We start from the raw sequence: 23,749 nt of genomic DNA, 5'->3' as shown, positions 1-23,749 counted from the left end.
ATGAAATCCAGACAGCCTCTGTGCATCCTGCGGCCTTCTGAACTCATGCATGACCATCCGCAAACATTTGGGCCCATTTATTACACACGGCTGGAGAGCCTGCTATTAACTTCCACCTAAGTCGGTAATCAAGTGTAACATCCTGTTCCCCGCTGCTTTACAGCAGACTTCTGTTTCTCTTTCCGCTGCCCAGAGCAGCTTGTTCCTGCATGTGAAAAGCTTTATCTGCTGGACAAAGACAGTGGCTAGCCTGCTAAATTATCCCCAATTCCATGCACTTAAACGCTGCTTTTTTTGTGTGCAGCTCCAGCCGAGTTGTTGCTGACTAGGACTTTTACGGTCTTTAACTGGCTATCATTTCACAGTGAATGTCTTTTTATTTTGGTATTCTTCTTGTTCTTGCTGAGCGCTTCCAGTTTGTCTTACTCCCCTCACTGCTCCCAGTGCCACATTGCAGTGCATCTGCCTGTATTGGAACAGAATGTCAGTTGTTTTTAGTTTTTGTCTTTATTTTAACTATTGCTGATTCTTACGCACGCCACTGATCTGTGGGAAAGTATAAAGTCATCCACGAGAGTCATTTCAATGATTCACTGTAGAAAATGTTGTCTAAAATTAGTTGTTTTAACGGTTACTGGCCCTTCCAATCAATATCATCAGTTATACTGTACGTACCACTGTGATCTTAGCATTTTTTGGTAGTTTAGATGAGTGGAAAAGATTATAAATGCTAAATAGTGAAATGGCCACCCCAGTACCCTTTGTGTTGTAGGAGCCTGTGCTTTTAACAAGTGTTGTGTTTCTATATCTGTAAAAGGCAAAAGCACAATTGTTGACACTATTGTATCTTAGAGCAGCAACCCCCCTCTACTCACCGTAAAAAAGAAACGGTTCCTTTCTTTTTACCGTTGTAAAGCCCCAGTTATGCTTTCTTTAGCAATGCCACTCTTTCAAATTTCTTTAGTTGCATTCTGGGGGTGTTATCAACTGAAAATGTCCCTCCCAGGGAAATTAAAATGGCCATTGGCATCTTCACATTGTAAAACAGAGGGTGCCAACAAAATGGAAGCTTGCCACCTGCCAATAGAAGACCAATGTTGTGCACTTGCACGCTGAACAGACTTACTACATCCCAGTTTTGTCCTGCCAATGGTGCTGCCTGGGGATAGGGCTGATCTGACTTGACAGTACCTGTAATCATTCTCCAGCTTCGCCAGAAGTGCCTCTCTAATTTGTATGAGGGAGAACTGATGTGGGTTGGTTGATACTTTGCAGCAGGGGTGGCTAACCTTATTTCAGGCATACCAATAAATGGTCACACATTTTTTTGGCAGGCCGCTGTCCTACTGCCCCCCTCTGGTTTAAATGAATAGCTAAACCTAAACTAAATAACGCCAAAAGTAAGCAAGGATAATAACATACACATATTATAAACATTTTATATTGAAAAGAAAATACTTGAAATCCTAATTAAAAAAAAGTTAGAATCTGGATGTAAAATGCCTCAGTGTGATTTCTGAACTTGCATTACAGGTAACAGTTTCCCAATATTAGGTTTGATTTTGGAGGTGGATAACAGAAGCAGACGGCGCCCACACGAGCGTCTGTCAGAACCGAGCTGCACTTATTTATAAGTTTCTTTAATGAAAACGTCTGCTCAGAACACGAATATAGAGAATAACTTCAATTATTTACATTGATTTGATTTATTTAATGTTTTTAATTGTTAAAGAAGTTATTACTGTTCTGTTCATTTTGTCAATTTTTGTTAATATTCATAAGTTTCCCCTGTCATGTTTTTAATGTTAAGAATTTCGTATTGTTCCTCATCGATGTTCCAGTCGCTTTTCCTTTTTTGCTCCCTCATCAGACGGGCATTTCCAAATGCTGTAAATATGTAATTTCTGTAGTATCACATAGTACTTAATACCTTTTTGTTTATTTCAAAATTCAACTCAATGCCATTGGTAATGAGTTTTAATATACTGATAATCCTTTGATTTCTATATCAGATTTAGCCCACGTCCCCAGCAGTGCAAGATCTTTGTAACACTTTCCTGTTTATGATCATTCATTGCCAATATTCCCAGCAGTTTGAGCTGCAAACTGCAACAGTAGATAATGTTGCCTTAGTAATATATGGATACATTGTAGCTGCTGAGTTACACTGACTGAAGGATTGATTTGAAACTGGCAGGCAGCCATTTAGTGAACCCTGGCAATAAGGCTTTTGCTGATCAATCACTGGAGAACCAATCGATCGGCAGCCTAGGTATTTCATTTTCAATAAAGAGAATCACATGTTGCATAGATTTTTTTAAAAAAGGGTGTGTTTCGAGCACACACATTTTAAGTGAAAAGTATTTGTCTTTTGTCACTGTTGTCACAGTTGTCACAGAAATTGTATTCATGATGGTGATGTTTTCAATGAAAAATCAAAACACAATTTCAGTGACAAAACGCAAAGAAGTTTGACTTAGAACGCGCGTGCTCGGCGCCCCCCCCCCCCTGTTTTAGCTATTTGCACTTCTATATTTATACTAACTGTGAATTCCTTGTGTGTATGTGTGTCTCTGATCGTGTGTGTCTCTGTGAGCGTGTCTGTCTCTGAGCGTGTGTCTCTTTGAGCGTGTGTGTCTCTTTGAGCGTGTGTGTCTCTGTGAGCGTGTCTGTCTCTGTGAGCGTGTCTGTCTCTGTGAGCGTGTCTGTCTCTGTGAGCGTGTCTGTCTGTGAGCGTGTCTGTCTCTGTGAGCGTGTCTGTCTCTGTGAGCGTGTCTGTCTCTGTGAGCGTGTCTGTCTCTGTGAGCGTGTCTGTCGTGTCTGTCTCTGTGAGCGTGTCTGTCTCTGTGAGCGTGTCTGTCTCTGTGAGCGTGTCTGTCTCTGTGAGCGTGTCTGTCTCTGTGAGCGTGTCTGTCGTGTCTGTCTCTGTGAGCGTGTCTGTCTCTGTGAGCGTGTCTGTCTCTGTGAGCGTGTCTGTCTCTGTGAGCGTGTCTGTCTCTCTCTGTGTGTTTGTGTGTCTCTGTGTGTGTGTCTCTGTGTGTGTGTGTGTCTCTCTGTGTGTCTGTGTGTGTGTGTCTCTCTCTCTGTGTGTGTTTGTGTGTCTCTCTCTGTGTGTGTGTGTGTGTGTCTCTGTGTGTGTGTCTCTGTGTGTGTGTCTCTGTGTGTGTGTCTCTGTGTGTGTGTGTGTGTGTCTCTGTGTGTGTGTGTGTGTCTCTGTGTGTGTCTCTGTGTGTGTGTGTCTCTGTGTGTGTGTGTCTCTGTGTGTGTGTGTTTGTCTCTGTGTGTGTGTGTGTGTCTCTGTGTGTAGTGTGTCTCTGTGTAGTGTGTCTCTGTGTGTGTGTGTGTGTGTGTGTGTCTCTGTGTGTGTGTGTGTGTGTGTGTGTCTCTGTGTGTGTGTGTCTCTGTGTGTGTGTGTGTGTCCCTAAGCTGCTGCTGTGGAGTCCTCTGCGCATGCTCGTCGTGCATGCCGAGCGCCCTCTGTGCATGCCGAGCGCCCTCTGTGCATGCCGAGCGCCCTCTGTGCATGCCGAGCGCCCTCTGTGCATGCCGAGCGCCCTCTGTGCATGCGTGCCTTGTGCGGGGGGAGGCCTCTGCAGAATTCAGCGCTGCCTTTCTCCGCTCCGTTGACTGCTGCTGTCGCTGATGGCCTCTTCTGCCAGCAGTGACGTCACTTCCGTCACCATGAAGTCCATTTCCTGCCAGGGAAATTTTCTCGTGTGGTAGGTGCGCGCAAAGAAGTTTCACTTCAATAAAAAATATATTTTTAATTTTTGGGGGAAAGCTGCTTTGATTGCCTCTTTAAACTGCGTTGGTGGCAATCGCTGCACTTTCGGACGGAAACTCCCCCAACTGCACTGTCGCATACAGCGCCGCCTCAAGCAACTAGTCTCCCCATATTCCTACATACTGTGATACCCCCATACACTGTTTGATCCCTGGATTTATGATTCTATGGGGTAATTGCAATATACTCAAAGCAGCACTTTTCGTCCGACAGTCCCCAAAGACGTCAACATGGATTTTCCTCTGAAAACTGCTCGAACAGCCGCTTTGTATTACATACAGTAGCATTACTTCCTTTGTCTCTCTTCCACGTTTTGAATCCCTTTAATTGATTTGCCTTTACCACTTTTGCTGGGAGACCATTCCATGAATCCACTACATTTCAGTGAATCAGGACTGCCTTCATTTTCCACTGAGCTAACGAACACCACCGGCTGCTTTTCTGCCTTCCACCATTTCTGTCTCCTAATCCACGTGTGCGTGCGGGAGGAAATTGGAGGAGAACGTCAACAGCCTAGGTGACTTCAAAAGCATCATGTAGGAAACCGCAGCGGCTTTAATTGATCACTATCGCGTTCACTACACGGGGCAGTAGGAGTGGTCACAGATGCTGCGATTTTGTGGCTGAAGACCCAAGTTAGAAGGCTTGGTTCTTCCAGTTCTGCGTGTTTAACGGTGTTCTCGGCAGGGGCGCAATCAGAAATTGTGATTGAGGTGGGGGTGTGGGGCAGGGGAGTGGGGGTGTGACGGTGGCGTTGCCATGTGACACGCCATCGTATGATTGCACGTCACATGACGCTGGGACGCCGATGAGGTGGGCTTCTCTCATAGAGGCCCGTGCTCTCTCCCGACAATCGATTTGATTGCTGTGAGTGCAGGACCTCTTAAGTAAGCGCGTTATGAATTCCCTGGTGGCATTACTGGTGCTCAAAGCCTTCCGTGACTTGTATACCTGTTGTAAGGACATAAGGATTAATGAGGCAATGTGTGAGACAGTAGGACTATGGGCCTCATGCAGAGAGCATAGAATTTTCAAATTGGCGAATTTCATAAAAAGTAGCTTTTTTGGAGAGTTTTATTCTCCATATGCAGAAAAGTGCGAATTCTGCTATGTTTAACATGGATGCGTGTGGCGAGTTTGAATGGAAAAGATGCGCGCTTCAGAAATGTGTAAAAAAAAAATCGCGGCTTTTTTTCCCTCTTTGCTATAGGAGGCGAGCGCCATCTTATTGCCAATATTTCCTGGCGCGGCAAAAATGAGAAAATGCCGTTCGTACCTCTCTGCATTCGGAGAGTTTTAAAAATGGCGAGATGGAGGTTCTCGCCAGCCGCGAGGCGAGTTTTAGCAATAAAAAAAACAAAATGGCGCGTTTTTCGTAACTCGCCATTTTATGCCGGTTTCTGCGCGAAATTGTACAAAAAATGGCGAATTTTGAAATAACGATGCTCTCTGCATGAGGCCCTAAGTGGAAGGGCAGTAACTGGGCAAGAGTTCTGTAAATGTAGGTGGGAAAGGGGATAAAGTAGTCATGCGTTCATGGCATTGAAATGCTTTAGTAAAGCAGCAATCCCCTCAAACATAGAATTCAAGCAGTGACTTGTCCTGATAGTGTCAGCTACTTTGTTTCATGTGTTTGCACCATTTTTTATTTTATTTCATAGACACTTAGGCTTGCCATGGCAACTTATTGCCTTCATTTAAATATATTGGAGCATCCATTTTAAATTCCCAATGTCGGAAATTTATGTTTAGTACAGTACAACTGTAGAATAAAGAAAAACTATTGAAATCACTTTATGGCAAAAAGTGAATTCTGCAATAACGGAGAGCAAAATCCAATAAGCAGACAAGATGGTGCTTAGGAAAAGGAGTGAAGGTACTTTTTTCGGAAACTGAGAATATGACTGCTTACTAAATGCTTCTTCTGCTGAATTTCAGCCTGATAATTCCTTATTTGTACTTCAGATATTGTTGTGCTCTCCCGCAGTATTGGCCACAAACAAATTGTTCTGCTGCATAAAGATTAGACAGTAAAGGGACAAGTCCCACTTTGGTCACAAATGGCAAATGACCAAATGAAACGTCAGTCAGGTGTCCCCTCCAACCTTAGCCCCCCCTATGACAGAAGGGGAGGGGGGACAGTGGGCACATTACTTCTTCAAGATCCTTTTCGTTAAACGTCGACTGGTCAGTGGTTGGAGAGAGAGCCCCTGGGATCTGGACAAGATGGAAAAACTGACATTATACATTCAAGAATCAGTATGGGAAATTCATTGATATGTTGGAGCTGCCCTCTTAGGGATACTGTAACGGCATGGCTGTCACTTCACGTAACCGGGATCTGTTTGGCATGTCGTATACTCTCTTACTCGGCAACCCCTCCCCAAAAAAACAGTTTTAATGTTATTGTTTACATTTTCACACAGTTGAGATATTTAAAGGTTTAAAGAGTCAATTCCAGCGGACATTTTCCCTCCATTTCTGTTTATTCTTTTACATTTAATTGAAGCAGGGGGTCTCCGGAGCTGAACCCCATTAATTTTCAGCCCCGGGGAGACCCTGCTTCCCGAGATACTTGGCTCTGTAGGGAGTGCTGGTAGGCGCTCAGCTGGGTTCATGAAATGGCGGATTTTCAAAAGGTCCCGAGTCCTGCAGGCCAATTGGAAGCCGTGACGTCATCTGGTTCGACTTCCTATTGGTCCTCGTGTTGCGGGAGATTTAAACATTGTTGAGATACCGACACCCCCTATGTAAGTCTCTCGGGAATCAGGTGGTCCCCGAGGCTGAAGAGACCACTTGGATTGTTCCTTTAATGGACAATACTGACATATAGAATTTAGGTCAACGCGCTTCAAATGTACAAGGAATTGTGTATTAACAAAAACTGGAAAGTGTTTTTTATTGACTTGTACTGTACCAAATATGGTGTGGTGGAGGGTTGTCCATCTGTTCCTCATATAATCCGCGTATTGACCTTTTATACACTACTAAAAATGAATGCGGGGGAAAATAAAACTTCCACACCATACAATAGGAAGGAGCTGGGAAGTATGAAACCCCTGCCGTTGTTTATCTTACAGGGGGGCCTGTGTATCAGCACACAGCACAACTTGTTTTGACGCATTGCACCAATCTTTACTTGCTTGTCATATATACCAAGCCTGTTGCTCCAAAATCTCGTGTCTGTTTAGATTTCGAAGCACTGAGGGTAACATCACCTTAGTCCTTGCAATTTTTTTGACTCCGATTAAATGGTGAAAAAGAGACGCTGTTTGATACATGGCATTATAATCTGTGCTCCATTTAACGCCTCTTTCTGACAATCCCTAAAGAAACAAATTGAAGCACGTAGCACGAAAAGATACATTGATGCACAGATGCAATTTGTGGCAATTTTGCTCCATGCAGCGTTGACTAACTATCTTTCAAACATTAATTCAAATACATGTGTGACAATCGCACTCCCCTTTGCTTCATTTTTGCCGTAAGTGGGACTTTCATGGGAAAAAAATGAATGCCGTAGAAATAGCCGTGTTAGTCCAGTTGTGATAGTGAGTACTTCAGTATTCGATGATACCTTTTTTGCTCGACCTGAGGAAGAGAGGAGGACTCTCGAACGCTTGTCTTATAATATCAATTGTTAGTCCAAATAAATGAAGTATCATCTAATACTGAAGTACTCATTTACTTGGCATTAAAAAAAAAAAAAGAAGTAGAAAGCCTCATGGTTTTTGCTTGCCTAAAACTGACATATTTGTCTCTCGTTTCAGGAACCCCCCACATCCGTTTATCAGCGTGCTAGAAAACAGACCGGACTGCTGGCCTGCTCTCCTGCAGCAGATGTCTGCTTCCTCTCAGCAGTGGCCAGAACGGTAATCACATCTCCGTCATCATTCCAAGCATGGGATAGACGTGTATGGTCTGCAGAACTGCACGGCAGAGAGGTGCCAGGGAGCTGGGGAAGAAAATGGGCTAGAATGAGGATAATCCCGATGATAGAACAAACAAACGAGTTTGACCAATTTGCTGTACGGATTACATGCAATTTTCAAGCAGCCATCAACCCTAGAGTAGAGTATGATATTGTTCGGACTACATAGCATTTACTTCCTATGTCTCTATTACAAATGAGGTTTGAATCCCTTTAGTTGATTTTGCCTTTACCACTTCTGTTTGGAGACAAATCCATGAATGTATGTGAATATATATATATATTCACATACATTCATGGATTTGTCTCCAAACAGAAGTGGTAAAGGCAAAATCAACTAAAGGGATTCAAACCTCATTTGTAATAGAGACATAGGAAGTAAATGCTATGTAGTCCGAACAATATCATACTCTACTCTAGGGTTGATGGCTGCTTGAAAATATATATATATCTATATATACAAAAAGAAAACAGGCGCTCTCCTAGTGTATTAAAGTTTCACAGTTTATGTAGGACTGGAAAAATATATAAAAAACGCACTCACAAACAAATCTAGAACAGCATTTATGAGATAAATCTCAAACCCCAACACTTGTAGCAAGGATCCAGCGGAGCTTCTATGGTAAACTGGGAGCCTCTCTTACTGTGCAGACAGGATTTGGAGACGTGAACCGGACGTGATGACTGCTCGCCGTGTGCCCTTCTATTCTGGCTCCTCCGTCCGCAGGGACTCCTCCTCCAATAGTCCCAGCTCACTCGCGACACCTCGCGGTGTGAATCCACAGCTTGGGCTGCCCTCCGATGAAAAGGCTATGCGTCCTAGTCTCTCCGTGTGTATGTGCAATAAAATTGAGAGTTGCTGCACTTGCCACTCCAAAACAAATGCTTACAGGGGACCATGTTATATGGTTTTGAAGCAAAAGGTGGCACTGTGTGCTCATTTGCATGTCATTTCCCAGAATCCCTTGCAGTGGAAGCGCTGTGTGCTGGGTGATAATGGTGAAAGGCGGGGTTGCAGACCTGTCTAAGACATGCAAATGAGCATACAGTAATATTTCCATTTGCTATATGCTTTGCTGTGGAGGGTTTTTGTCACTTGTTTTACCCACCAGAACTTAACTAAGTGTGTATGTGTTTGTGTGTGTATTTTTTTTTTCTTCATTACTTGAGCCAGGAGGTCTGTGGGCCTGCATGTATGTATATCTTTATTTATATAGCGCTTCACAGCAGTAATACACGTGACATAATAATATAACACATAATGGGAATAGGCGCTTGAGGCATAAAAGTAACATTAGGAAAAGGGAATGCCTGCCCCGAAGAGGTTACAATCTAAATCTTGGGTGTGCTATCTTCAGTGGTTACTAAGCTATCCGCTGTCGCATCTGCCGGGAGAATAAGAAACAACAATATGACTGCCGGGGGACTCCGGTTTCCATTTTGCTGCCGGAAGGAGGCGGACCCGGGAAGCCAGTTTGTGTCCAGAGGACACGTATTCTTGTCTGGCAGATACAAGTGCGAATGTGCCAGGACCCGGGAAGTCCAGCGTTGGGCTGTTTAACGGGTGAGGTACAGATTTTGTGATGACTAACTATTTGCCGGAGGAAAACGACGCTGGCAAAGTCTGCGAGGAAAGGTTGTCATTGTTTAAAAATGCTGCGGAGTTGCAGGATATTGCGTGATGACCAGTGACATGTTTCATTTTTGCAACTTGAGACAATTTTGATTAGTTATCTGATATACACCTTAACGGGCATGCAGGAACTTTTCCTATGTTACCTATCTGTTTTCTTGTTATAGTTTACTGCCACTTTTGTTGCATTTTGACATTGACCTTTAAAATGGGATCCTATGAACCCTTGGCTTCCCCGGGCCTCCCTAAAGGGGTTCCTACAATTTTCAGGTCATTTGAAAATTGTAACAAATACAGAAGAATTTACATCTGATCTCAGACGCGCTATTAGAGAGGGTTGGGGTTCCTTACAATGCATCTGATCTCAGACGCGCTATTAGAGAGGGTTGGGGTTCCTTACAATGCATCTGATCTCAGACGCGCTATTAGAGAGGGTTGGGGTTCCTTACAATGCATCTGATCTCAGACGCTCTATTAGAGAGAGTTGGGGTTCCTTACAATGCATCTGATCTCAGACGCGCTATTAGAGAGGGTTGGGGTTCCTTACAATGCATCTGATCTCAGACGCACTATTAGAGAGGGTTGGGGTTCCTTACAATGCATCTGATCTCAGACGCGCTATTAGAGAGAGTTGGGGTTCCTTACAATGCATCTAATCTCAGACGCACTATTAGAGAGAGTTGGGGTTCCTTACAATGCATCTGATCTCAGACGCGCTATTAGAGAGGGTTGGGGTTCCTTACAATGCATCTGATCTCAGACGCTCTATTACAGCATAGATATGTCTTTGATGTATCATCATGAAACATCTTTGGAAATCACACTGGATCAAATCCCAGCAAGGTCAGCCGTAAATTTTGAGGTTGGTCAAATGAGCACAACTTGTATTGGTTTAAGATGAGTAACGTTGTAGGTGTTGGATATACTCCTTTTAAAATCTCTGTGGGATTTTCATAAATCCTTACTTCAATCCTGTGGCACTGCTCTGATGTCTATGCAATACTGACTTGTAAGGGATCAATGAGGACTCATTTGCAAACCTAAAATTATCAGGCCACAGTGCGTCTACTGCTACTAGGGAGAAGGAGCGGCTCCATGAGTAAAGACCATTTCAATTGTCAGTGTCGGCTCTTTGTTGGTGACTTTGGTCAAGTCACTTTATCACCAAAAACAGAGATTGTAAGCTCATGTGGGAAGGGACTGTGTCTGTAACAATGCCTACATACGTGCGGTGTACCGCACATTATACTGTGATTGTGAGGTGCTGCGAGTCCCTTTGGGAGTAAAGCGCTATATGAAATAACGTTATTACCATATTTTTATTTAGCAGGCGTTATTGCACACACTAATATGATGCTTCGCATGGCGTCACGCGCTCCTGTCAGCCGAGCGATTTGTGCTCATAGTGCTTTCCTGGCGGGGAGGCGCTTGCACGCACTACGGCCGCCCTCATTGACTTCCACAGATTTGTTCTCACGGCGCGCGATGTCGCACGCACTATAAACGCGGCCTAATGCCAACAAGTTTGACTACATGCTACCCATGCACAGTCTCTGTCTGGGGTCACAGCAGATGGAAATGGAGAGAGAGGGTTAAAGTCTGAGCTGTGCTAGCGCTATGTACTTGGAGTTTGGATACGCAGGCTACATTTCGGGACCACCCTGCATGGTTCAGTGTTCCTTTGGCCTGGGTGGGTTTTGCTATGGAGAGGCAGCTTATAGTGACAGCAGGCCTAATGCACACAGCCGGGGGATATCAAGGAGGGGCTGAAAGCCTGCGCTAGTGTTATCATCACAAGCTGCCAAAATCAACTCGGCAAATAGAGTACAAATTGGCACAGACTACAAAGCAGTCTGAATAGTGTTTGGGGATTTTACCTCCCCGCTTCATGAAAAGTGAAATATTGTAGCTGGAAAATGTGGAGGCTTTCAGCAAGGTAACTTTTGAAGCCTTAGCACCAGTAGCTACAACGTTTTACATGCATTTAGACACCCTCTTCTGGCTTTAAACCAATGGAGAGTTACTTTTTCTATTTTTCAGCAATCTTTTTTTTTTTTTTTTTTATTATGGAGGTTCAGTTTAATTTCCTCCTGACACTTTTTTTTTTATGGACTTTTGTTATTACAAAAATATTAACAGTCTTCATAAATCAAGCCGGGGACATTTTCATAAAATGATTAACATATGAAGGGTAGATGCACTGGGTGCAAAGTTGTTTTTTGCACGTGTGAGCTTGTCGCAAAGTAAAATAACTTTTTGCAGAATTAGTTTTTATTTGGTACTCCTATACCTTGTGCTGTGCCTTACACTCCTATCTGTAACCCAATATCTTGTAATAGGTTTGCGGTCTCCTTTCTTTATCCCTCCCTCTCAGATTTTCAAACTCTGTGCATCAATCTCGCCATTTCATCCTTGGAGAAGTTAATACTCAGGATGTCACACATGTCCGTTTAACCCCTTTACGTAATCATTTAAACAATGTTAAGTGCTGAGGAGTTGGGTGTAATTTAGTGTTTGTATGTACAGTAGAGTCCTGACTCACCTGTTCTGTACTGCAGGAACCAGTCATCCACTGTGAGTTTAATGGCACCTTTCCTAAGGTACCTTTATTGCGAGCCCTCCCAGCTGCCGGCCTACTCTGCCTTACGAATGAGCCTGCGCAAAGCCCTACTCCAGCCACAAGGCCCGGAGGACATTGACAGACCCTGTGCACAAGATGAGCACAGCCTTCGTCTTCTCTGTGACGTGATGAGTTACATGCAGGTACGGTGAACTTCCTCTTTCTACTACGAAAGCTGCGCGCTGTACCCATTGTTTGTTTACTCCCTGTAGCCATACCCAGAATCCTTCACTGTTGTAGAACCAGGGATATACATCAGGATAACCTTAGAGTGAAAGTAAATCATGTTCTTCTCAAGATCAACACAAGACGTGCTCCAGGCAGCTAAACTAGTTGAAACACCGACTTTGAAAACTTTAATAAGAACCATTTTTAATATTTCTCCAGAATGTTCTGCTTTTTATTCATGTTAACAGATAATCATGTCATTGGGAAGCCTTATGTTTCCTGCTCTAGCCTTTCCACACCTAGAAAATGAATGTACATACGCGCACAGCAAAGAGTATCTACAGATCTAATTACCTATGGTCTACCGCATTGAGAGAATGAGGATCCAGAGGAGCCCTTGAATAATCACAGCTGCCGATGACTATACCATAAACTCATTCTACCCTTCAGCAGTGAAACCATTACAGTGGTGATTACTGTGGGGTAGCACCATGCACAATCAAGCCTGTTTATTTAACCTCGCAGACATGCTGCAGTATTTTAATGACATGGATAAATATGACCCTGTATTGTGTATAGCAGTAGCTCATAAGCAAAAGTATACCCTGAAAGAGAACCGAACGTGGGCATGTTTTACACGTCGCTGGAGGGAATGTATCACTTCTCATGCAGCAGTGAGATGGTTAATGTTCATCCAGACAACTGTGTTGTGGAGGGGGGTGGGGGGGAGCAGGAGTAGCATCGATTCCAGATTTCGCATCCGAGCAGCTGGTCGCCATATCGAGGTTTTCCCATTTGGGAAGCAGGAGATCTTTGCGGCGCAGCATGTCGGGCTGACGGCTCACCGTGCCAAGTGGTCTCCCTCGCTGCCCCGCTCCCAGTGCCAAGTGCACGAGGGAGGCGCTCAGCCGCGACACAGCCACTGTTTCACCGGGAGAGACATCTGTGCTCAATAAAGCAGGAGTGGTCAGGAAAGGACAGATAGATCCACCACGGTGGCAGGCACGTTGTAATCACAGCGGGGGCATTCCGAGGGCCACTGGTTTATCTCTGCTGCACCCCACCAGTTGGGGTACCCATGGCAGGGCGACACTAGTTCCACGCTTGCACAATGTGCTGCAGGGCAGTCTCTGTTGTGAAAGATGTGAAGGGGCTGCGTGCCAAGCTGGTGTCAAGCTGGTGTCAAGCTGGTGTCAAGCTGGTGTCAAGCTGGTGTCAAGCTACTTCTGTTTATCTGACTAATGCGGCCATCATCATTACTTTGCAAACAATGAAAAGGAGCGAAACTAATATTTTAATGACCTTCTTAACCTCAAAATACATTAGTCCAGGGTTGTCAAACCCTTTAACAGGGGTGCTCCACTCCAGTCCTCACCCACCCAAAAGGTCGAGTTTTCAGTATATCCCAGCTTCAGCACAGGTGGATCAATCAGAGGCTCAGTCTGCTTGAGCCACCTGTGCTGAAGCGGGAACTGATTAAGCCACCTGTGCTGAAGCAGGAATATCCTGAAGACCTATGGGGAGGGGGGGGGGGTGGAGGACTGGAGAGGAGCACCCCTGCCTTACAAAGCATTTGTTTACCAGGAAAATTATCAAAGATAAGAAAAAATGATATGAAATCCGCAAACCCCCCTTGCCACAGAAGCCTATATGAGCTGAACTCCTACAATGTAAGTATCTCGCCCCGTGAGCAAGTCCGGCGAATACATAATGTTTTTTCAATGTCAAAATAAAACATGGTTTTCTTAATCTCTAACTTTTGAGGTTACCATGGTAGGTTTTACACGGAAAAGATGTCCTCCGGCGCGTTGTCTCAAGTATATTCGTTTTAGTCCCAAATAAATATAAGAGGAGACAGCAATGTATCAATACAGGTTCATTAACCCTTAAAGTTCATACATTTGAATTCATGCACTTACAGTTTTGCATAGCTTGTGCTGTAATTCTTTTCCTATCCGGAGTGTCAGAGGTTAATGTAGACAGGCCAGGTCACCAATACATATAGAGTTGCTACCACACGCTGGGAAGCTATCCAAAAATGCTGTGTTTGATTATACTGCCTGTAAGTGCAATATTGTTCTTAATCTAGTCTTTTGTAATAAATGTATTGTGCCGAGATCTTTTCTCTCTTCTATCTCCATTGCAACTCTATACAGTCTGTATTGGTGACCTGGCCTGTCTAAATTAACCTCTGACACTCCGGATAGGAAAAGAATTACAACACAAGCTATGCAGAATTGTAAGTGCATGAATTCAAATGTATGAACTTTAAGGGTTAATGAACCTGTATTGATACATTGCTGTCTCCTCTTATATTTATTTTGGACTAAAACGAATATAGTTGAGACAACGCTCCTGAGGACATCTTTTCTTCTTTGCTTTCATTTGGAGGGATGTGGAACTCTCTCCTGGACTCTGGCGGCTGAATCAAAATATATCTATGTTGGACTCATTACTTTCCTCCGTTAGCACTATTAAGTTTATCACTGTATATTTGTAATTACCTCATTTATATTAGGTTAGTGTTTAGCGCTGCTTTTTTCCTTTTGTTTTACACTGCAATGGGCTCTGGGGAGGACTTCATTTTAAAGAGGCAACCCAAGCAGTTATAAATTGTTTTTATTTATTTTTTCTTTAATATATGCAGCCTTTAATTACCATTATTAAAAACGAATTACCTAAACTGCCGGTTTATTTGTTCTCCCGTTATGGATCAGCAAAGATCCTGCTTCCCCGGGTTCACTAAATGGCTGCCTTTCAGTTTCAATCAATCTTTCAGACAGTGTAACTCAGCAGCTACAATGTATTCTTATATTACTACTGTTACATTAGTAATATATTGTAACAATTTGCAGCTCAAACTGCTGGGAATATTGGCAACAAATGATCACAAATAGGAAAGGGTTACAAATATCTTGCACTGCTGGGGAGGTGGCTAAACCTGCCATAGAAATCAAAGGATGTGCAGTATATTACAACTCATTTAAAATGTCATTAAGAGTTGAATTTTAAAATAAAAAAAAGTAGTAATTATTATCTAATACTACAGAACTGATTTATTAAAAACCAAAAAAAAAAAACCTCAGATATTGCATGGATTGCTCCTATTAATATTTTAAAAGCTTAGATCTAAACAAATCAGATATTTTTTTAAATATAAAAACAGCATTGGGGGGGGCAAAAGGAAATCACTCAAAATGAGCTTTAAAAAAAAAAAATGCAGAAAAAAACCCCGCCATCGGCACGGACTGCTGCTTTAAATTCTTCTATAGGTGTCCAATATTTTTGGAAACACAAGGTGTCAATCGGCTCCGTTTAACTTATTAAGCATGTCACTGTCCTTGGTTCACATTTGTGCTAGGAAGACTGCCCCAACTGGGACGCCAGTAGTTTTGAACACAGTTATTTAACATGCGAATCTTGGGTTGAACTATTTTTATTTCGCCTTTCTCAATCAAACAAATAACATTCCACCGGTGTATTCTTCATTCTTCGTTCACGTTTTGGCAGTGGGGTTTGTGCAGGAACCCAAACCTCACTCGAAATATCTTCACAATATCTAGATTTATTTCCTCGTTGATCCCTAATGAAAAGCACTCAAACTTGGTCTGTGTTCCCTCACAAAATAAATAATAATAATTGGTACCTACCTGTTGGTGGCATTAACATATACATATCCTAATGTGTAGTTTCTGACCTGTGCTGGGTCACAGGGTAACCCTACTCTTTGCTTCCATGTGGGATGGTGACTTCTACTCACTGGCAACGTGGGAAAGGTGCCACCTAACGAGATCTAAAAGTAAGAGCCAGGTGGGGGACCTTGATAAGTGACGTACACGGGCCTATGACCAATGGCTGCCGGCCGGTGCAGTTGCTGTCAGATGTCATCAATGCATGGTGACAGGTGCCTGCGATTGCCTCGACACTTCACATCACTTCACATCACTTCACATCAGCCAATATTAAAACAAGCTAATGCTCCTCTGAGACAGACAGGTGTTTAGATCATAGTGCAATCTGATACCCTTAGAGCAGGGGTGGCCAACTCCAGTCCTCAAGGGCCACCAACAGGTCAGGTTTTAAGGTTATCCCTGTTTCAGCACAGGTGACCGAGCCACCTGTACTGAAGCAGGGATATCCTGAGAGCCTGACCTGTTGGTGGCCCTTGACGACTGGAGTTGGCCATCCCTGTCCTTCAGGCATAACCAGCCTTATGTATTTTTTTAACCTAGATGTATTGTTTATTTTTATTTTTGGTAAAGAGCCCGAAAGCCTACACGTGAGTCTCAAATCACAACTACTGCTGTGTATTCTCACTGTCTTCACCAGGAAGCACAGAGCTGTTTCCCTTATAAAGGGTCTTATTATAAGACATAGTTTATCGTCACAGACTATGCTCTCTGAAGTTTATGGATGTCACTAAGTGAGATGGGCTTAGCAGCATATTCATGGTGGTTTTGAGCTTATTTGTCCGTGTGTAAAATACAGTGTTTGAAAAAATAACAAAAACGGCATGCAAAAAAAACCTGGCGAGGTAAAAACAGACTCTAATGCAGGGGTGCTCATCTTCGGTCCTCAAGCCCCCCCAACAGGGCAGGTTTTCAGGATATCCCTGCTTCAGCACAGGTGGCTCAATCACTCCCTGCTTTAGCACAGGTGGCTCAATCAGAGGCTCAGTCTTAGGCTGCGCTTATACGTCGCATCTAAACAAATACATTGCCGCCGTCGAGTGCGCTTATAGTAAGCGCGACGCGACGGCTTGGTCGCGATCGCTGGATGTCATCTCATTTCGATTTTTGCAGCGAATGCAGCCTGACATCCCCGTCGCTTCGCCGGCCCTATTAGCGTAGCCTTAGACGTGTGGGTGGGGGGAGGGGGATGGAGGGGTGCTTGAGGACCAGAGTTGAGCGCCTCGGCTCTAATGTACGGTGTTGTGAAGAAATCATGAAAAAATGAAAAATGAGCATGAAAAGGCGGAACAGCGTCTCGTTCTGGGAAAGACATTGTAGAGAGGTCAGTTCCTGCTCTGGGGGGTGATGTCCGCATAGCAGCAGATGGTCACCGAAGGGTTTTTAGTTACTAATTGCTTTTGTTTTTGGGTAGATAATTAGAGCTACCCTCGTTATTTTTCAATAAACCACATTGGTGTTAGAGCAGCGATCCTGCCTGATTGATTTGTTTTTGTTCTCTTTTTCCCTGGCATTGGAATAATTGGGTGGGGAGGGCTCGTACGTAGCTTAAGCTCCAAGGGGCCCCCAGTGCACGAGATACTTACCAGTGATAACGCCGATAACTACACTGGGAAGTCTCTCGTGGACTAGGCTGGTCCCGGATCTGAAAATAATGCGGTTCAGATCCGCAGAGCCCCCTTGTTCCAAGGCTGCTAAAAAAATATATATTAATTTTAGGAGGGATTGCTGCTTTAAAGTAGCAGGCCACACTAAACACAATTAAAAAAAAAAATTAAAATCTATTTTTGCTTACTAATAATTCTATTCTAATCCTTCCCAACGCTGTTTTTATTTTTAAAGCCCTATGCTCCCATCAGGAGATGTATGTGTTGTAAATATTAAGTGTCTGGGAGGTTAAAATGGGGCTCTCCCCAGTACCCGGTGCAGTCTACAAAGCTTACCATGGTAACCTCAGAAGCTAGAGATTAAGAAAACTACTACTTTTGTTTACACTGGAAATATATATATATATATATATATATATATATATATATATATATATATATTAAAGCGCAGAATATGCTCAGGGGTCAAGATACTAACAAAGTTAAACTCGGAGGCTTCTGGGGGATTGCTGCTTTAAACATGTGGATTTATTTATTTATTGGAAACCCCTCTCTTCTTTGCTTTCATTTCAAAGAAACAAAGATAGGCAAATCTTTGCTTGAGGCACTGTCATATTTATGAAAGATAGTCCAATAGGTTGTGAAATTCTTTTTTTTGGTCAGTAAGAAGGGGGTGGCGTCTTTTAACACTTGTGTCAAAAACCTTCGTATTATGGATCGTTTCCTTATTCTTGCCAATTGAATTTTATTAAGAAAGGCGCGCTGAAGATTTCAACCTATGAGCTTTTTGAATCTCTTCTCTGCAGGAAATATTGCCCTAAACCAGTGTTTCCCAAGGGGTTTGTGAGGTGTCTCCAAGAGGTTCTCCAAAAAATATATGTAATGGCGGATTCCAACCAGTATTGTGGGTTCCTGTGTGGGGTGGTGCAGCTGTCAATGACAACAGGAGCTTCCAACTTATCTCCCCACAATGCATTGCATGCACAGCAGCAAAGCATTGTGGGGTGTGACTTTGGAAGCTCCTGCAGTGATTGACAGCTATACACCCCATGCTGTATGCACACACTGCTGTGCAGTTTAAGATCTTAAGTGTGTATTCCCTCCACAAACTCAGGTCAGTATACTGTCTGGGATCAGTTTTTGTTAGCAATGGTCTGATGAGTAGGCAGTAGGATTTATTAATTGTGGAGTTTGTGGAACAAATGTTTTCTAGCAGGGGTTGCACAATGTAAAGAAGTTCAGGAACCTCTGATGTAGACCATAGTGTATTATATGAAAGGGTTGCTTTGCGCTCTGTGTTCTGATACCAAATGCCCTTTCCCACACAGCTTACAGATTTGACACAAGTCACAGAAGTAACCGTGTTCCTGAAGGATTTGTGCACAGGCCTGCAGCGTCACCCTGTTTTCTGGAGAAGCGAGCTCTACCTGCTCTCCCTGCAGGTCCTGTGCACCTGCGAAGTCAGCTTGAGAATCACAGGAGACTGCTCATTGCTGATACAGATACTGGAACAAACCGCAGATCAGCTTGAAGAGGTAAAAGCAAATGCAAAGTCTAATTGTAGAAGAGCTGGTTAGACAAAAAGATCATTGCTGTGCTTGCAGAAGTTATCCCCGCTGTGCCAGGCTCAGAAACACCCATTAATGTACCAGTTCCTGGTGGGGATTTTATTTAAACCCTGTCTTCCTGTTTCTCTGGGCTTGGTACTGTATCTCAGTAGGAGAAAGAGACAAAAACAAAAAGATTGATCAGGAGAATCGGACCAGCAGTTTGAAAAGGCGACTTGGGAAAAATACAAGATCTGACTCATGAATGTTTGTACAGTATTTTCTAAGGCAGGGGTGCGCAAACTTTTCTTCCTGCACCTCCTGCCTGCTCCGCCCACCTCCCCTCCACCCCCCCTGCTCTCGGCTCCGGCGCTGGCTCATGTGACGCCGTAACTGGAAGCCAAGGTAAGTGAAGTTAGAGAGGCCTCTCGCGAAGCGCGGCATTTAATTTAAATGCCTCCGGGGAAGCACGGGGCCTCTGTAATCCCTGCTCTAAGGGGTTGCGCACAGATACAGAATAACAGCATAATGACTCAGAAACTGTACAGATTCGTGATCACGACTAGAGACGGGCAGAACTTTAAAAATTCCCGAGCTTTCCATTCAAAATCCATTCCGCGGTGTAAAATCCGTCGACAGATTCAAAACCTGCTGGGCGTTTTTGTCTGATATGGATCCCAATAAAATCAACAGATATTTTCTTCTCTACCTATGAGAAATCCATTAAGACTATACATCTAGTCCCAATATTAACTATGGGACTATCTTTTGGCTAGGAGGATGAGGCTGCACAGATTTAATGCCAATTTGGGAAAATTATATACATTCTGCCCATTCATTTTAACACTTTAATCCCGCTACATGGCTATACTAAATTATGCATACCAGTGCAAAATATCTACAGCCTGACAAAGCCTCCCAACACAAGGGCTAATAACAACAGAAGGGTCTTCACCCGGAGATGAACCTAGGTTTGTGCAAATCTATCCCTTCTGTACCTAAAAAGCGTTTGTTAAATAAACAACAAAACAGGTAGCGCTAACCGCAATGTGTGTGGTGTAGTAACTATTACCTTATATATTAAATAAAACTATACATAAGGGGCTGCCTAGGACACAAAGCCTGACCCCCTGGTCAGGAAAACAGTATGGACAGGGAATAGTTCCGTGGGCGCCTATAAAATTTTACCACTATAAAGGATATACGAAAACCAAGCCTGTTGGTTGTGAAGATTGTTGATCCTCACGGTGGGCTTGAAAACAAAAAGAAAGCACAACACATAGCGTAATACTGTTGAAACATTAAACAAACAACATATAAGACAACATATAACAGCTGAATACTGAAATGGTATTTTTAGGACAATAAAATCATTTAATAACAATTAATATTTAATATAATGCACAATTTGCATGGACATATAGATTTAAGCAATTAAAAATCTGAATAGGTGGTTCAACTGCTCCGTAGCACCAATGTTGATGATAGCAATGCCTACTCACCAGATGGAATAGGTTTGCAGGCAGTGGATATTTTAGAGAGTATCCCCTCTCATCTGTGTGCTGCTCTCTGCTTAGCTGGCGTCTCTGTCGGCTCGTGGGTGCAGCTCATCAGCGGGGACTCCTGCAGCTCCAGGAAGCACGTCTGAGCAGATGGAACTCAGCTGCAGCTGATTCAGCACGATGTCAGCCACGGACCACCGTGAGCTCGTCTATCTGCTGCTCACTGCTAGCTGGCGTCTCTATCCACTCGTGGACGCAACTTGTCAGCAGGTACTCCTGCAGGGCGCCAAGCAGGGCGCTTGAATAATGGGAAACCGCAACAGCTGGTTCAACTCGTCGGCGGCTATAAGAGATGGTTAGCTGGCAGCTCACGTTGATTCACCGATGTACGGGGGGTACTACACCAATGTGTGCGGGGCTTGAACCTCCACCCTACGCGTTTCAAGAGCGATCTGCTCTCTTCCTCAGGGGTATATATACCAGCTGTTGCGGTTTCCCATTATTCAAGCGCCCTGCTTGGCGCCCTGCAGGAGTACCTGCTGACAAGTTGCGTCCACGAGCGGATAGAGACGCCAGCTAGCAGTGAGCAGCAGATAGACGAGCTCACGGTGGTCCGTGGCTGACATCGTGCTGAATCAGCTGCAGCTGAGTTCCATCTGCTCAGACGTGCTTCCTGGAGCTGCAGGAGTCCCCGCTGATGAGCTGCACCCACGAGCCGACAGAGACACCAGCTAAGCAGAGAGCAGCACACAGATGAGAGGGGATACTCTCTAAAATATCCACTGCCTGCAAACCTATTCCATCTGGTGAGTAGGCATTGCTATCATCAACATTGGTGCTACGGAGCAGTTGAACCACCTATTCAGATTTTTAATTGCTTAAATCTATATGTCCATGCAAATTGTGCATTATATTAAATATTAATTGTTATTAAATGATTTTATTGTCCTAAAAATACCATTTCAGTATTCAGCTGTTATATGTTGTCTTATATGTTGTTTGTTTAATGTTTCAACAGTATTACGCTATGTGTTGTGCTTTCTCTTTGTTTTCAAGCCCACCGTGAGGATCAACAATCTTCACAACCAACAGGCTTGGTTTTCGTATATCCTTTATAGTGGTAAAATTTTATAGGCGCCCACGGAACTATTCCCTGTCTAAAAAGCGTTTGTTGCTACAACCACCTTTCTTCCTATATCATTGGCGAAAGTTGATCTTTAGTTTTGGGCGACATGGCCAGTGACGTCACGAGGGGGGGGGGGGGGGGCAGAGTGCAGTAGGCGCTCGGTGATTGGTGTAGAGACAGTCACATGTGGCGACTGTCTCTCCCAAAATCAAATTTCACTGGCTTCCAAATTTTTTGTCGCTCCGTCGCCATCGCGCTTACTATAAGCGCATGCGACGGATTCAATGTATTTGTTTTGGCGTTGAGTCGCCGTCGCCAGGCAATATAAGCGCAGCCGTAGAAAGATTCAATCAGAATTTGAAAACATATATTTCTTTATTTTATTTTTTTACCGCTTCCTGAACTGAGGGTGTTAACTGAGGGGGGTAGGAGGGTTTGAGAAAATAACTCCAACTACGTGGCTGAGGGATCGTTCGCGTCATCGGCAGAGCTTCTGTCTGTTAGCCGTGGGAGTGAGCACTGAGCCTGTAGTAATTGTATGTCCCGTGGTTAAGTATGATTGCAGGATAATGAATTTATGCAGAAAATCAATGGGCGAGGGCGTGGATTTACAGCTTGTTTAATGGTTGACTCCTGGTGTCGGCTCTCCTTCAGACTTTGAGCAATTCACTTGTCCTCATGCACCAAAATTGGATGGTTAATTCGAGGGGGCAGAGACTTATTGTGTCTGTAAAATGTGATGTACAGCGCTGGGTATACGGTCAGCTATACAAGAGAAAAAAAAGTATTACTATAGGAACAGTGAAAAACAACAACTTTTTAACCTTTGCATTGCTTTGTAAGCCCCATTGGGATTGAATGACTTAAACAAGCCACTGCTATTGGTTCAAGTGATCCTAGGTGGGACTGCCCTTTAATGAGGAAATGTGTTCAATTGCTATTCTTAACAGCATCAGCCTCGTTTGAGTAAATTTGGACTCGGTAGAACTGTACCTTTGATGACAGACATGGGAATAAAACAGGAGGTGGGTTCTTTTCCCCATAGCAGTTAAGACGACTCTGCTGAAACGTATTGGCGGCCTGGGCACAGAGGAGGTGTTCAGGATTGCCAAGATGATTTCTCTAGAGCATCATGCGCGATCAACTCCTGCTCCCGCAGGGAAACTGCTTGCCAAGACCAGCTACATAACTGTGTATACAAGATTTACAGTGTGTTGCAAAACTCTACATACACTACAATAGTAAGAGGGGATTGTGAGGGCAGGGACAGCCTGGAAACAGTATATTAAAGGTTAAGCTGATTGCCCTTAACCATCAAGATGGAGACCAATGTATCGTTCAGAATGGCCACCTGAGTAATGGCAACCCTGTTAATATGGGGCATTCATTTTATTTAATGTTTGTGCTTACTGTGTGGGTGTTTTCTGGAATTCGGTGTGCTGGGCCCGTGATTCACTTCGCGAGGCTAGCATACAATGAACCCAAGGACTCTCTATTATAGAGGGCCAGGTGCAGGGTTATGAGACAAAGGGCGGTTGGTTTGGGATGCGCCCACCTGCTGGGAGAGTATAAACTCCAAGGCCGGAGTGTTCTCTTCCCTTCAGTGCGTCTCACCCTGCGGGAGGTATGGAGTTGAAACCGGGGAGCAATGCCTGGGTCCTATCTCCGTCGGCTCATTCCCTATTGGCCAGTTCATATTTCCCTCTCCCTGGAGCCCTGCTCCTTAGGGGTGTCCTACAGCACAGTACTAGCCCCAGGTCCGGATTAGTCCAACTCGGGCAAGCTCTCGGTCTCTGATTGTCTTCGCTCAGCCGATCTCTTTGCTGATTGGTCGGCACCCTGTCTAACATGTTTTCAGTTGGAGGCCTGGGTTCTATGTAAGCCGACACCGATCTGAGTCCACTGTTGTTCGTGGTCAGTCTCGGTGAATTAGAGACTGACTAGAAATATTAATTGTGTCCCAAGAGGCGGTGACCCGAGTTACTGGGGTGTCCTGTGACCGAATGTATGGTACCTGTCCCTAAAGTGCCATGGTGTGTACTGTATAAGTAGATCATAGTTGTACTAGAGAAACGATCAGAGGGACTTGTGAAACTCACTAATTTCATTTTATTGCAACTACAGAGTTTAGGGGGAAATAAT

General features: G+C 44.0%; 1 protein-coding gene across 1 annotated transcript in view; it reads left to right on the top strand.

Annotated features, from left to right (window-relative positions):
- The window catches only part of FOCAD (focadhesin), a 200,516-nt gene that overhangs the window by 42,538 nt on the left and 134,229 nt on the right, over positions 1-23,749 (top strand). Inside the window, exons 6-8 of the mRNA XM_075594653.1 lie at positions 7,555-7,656; positions 11,907-12,111; positions 18,761-18,967. Of these exons, the coding sequence (XP_075450768.1) occupies positions 7,555-7,656; positions 11,907-12,111; positions 18,761-18,967 (514 nt within the window). The remainder of the gene's footprint in view (positions 1-7,554; positions 7,657-11,906; positions 12,112-18,760; positions 18,968-23,749) is intronic.

This window comes from Ascaphus truei, chromosome 1 (genome assembly GCF_040206685.1).
Source record: "Ascaphus truei isolate aAscTru1 chromosome 1, aAscTru1.hap1, whole genome shotgun sequence".
Lineage (NCBI taxonomy): Eukaryota > Metazoa > Chordata > Amphibia > Anura > Ascaphidae > Ascaphus > Ascaphus truei.
Note: the sequence above shows the minus strand (reverse complement) of the source record. Positions and strands in the feature narration are given on the sequence as shown.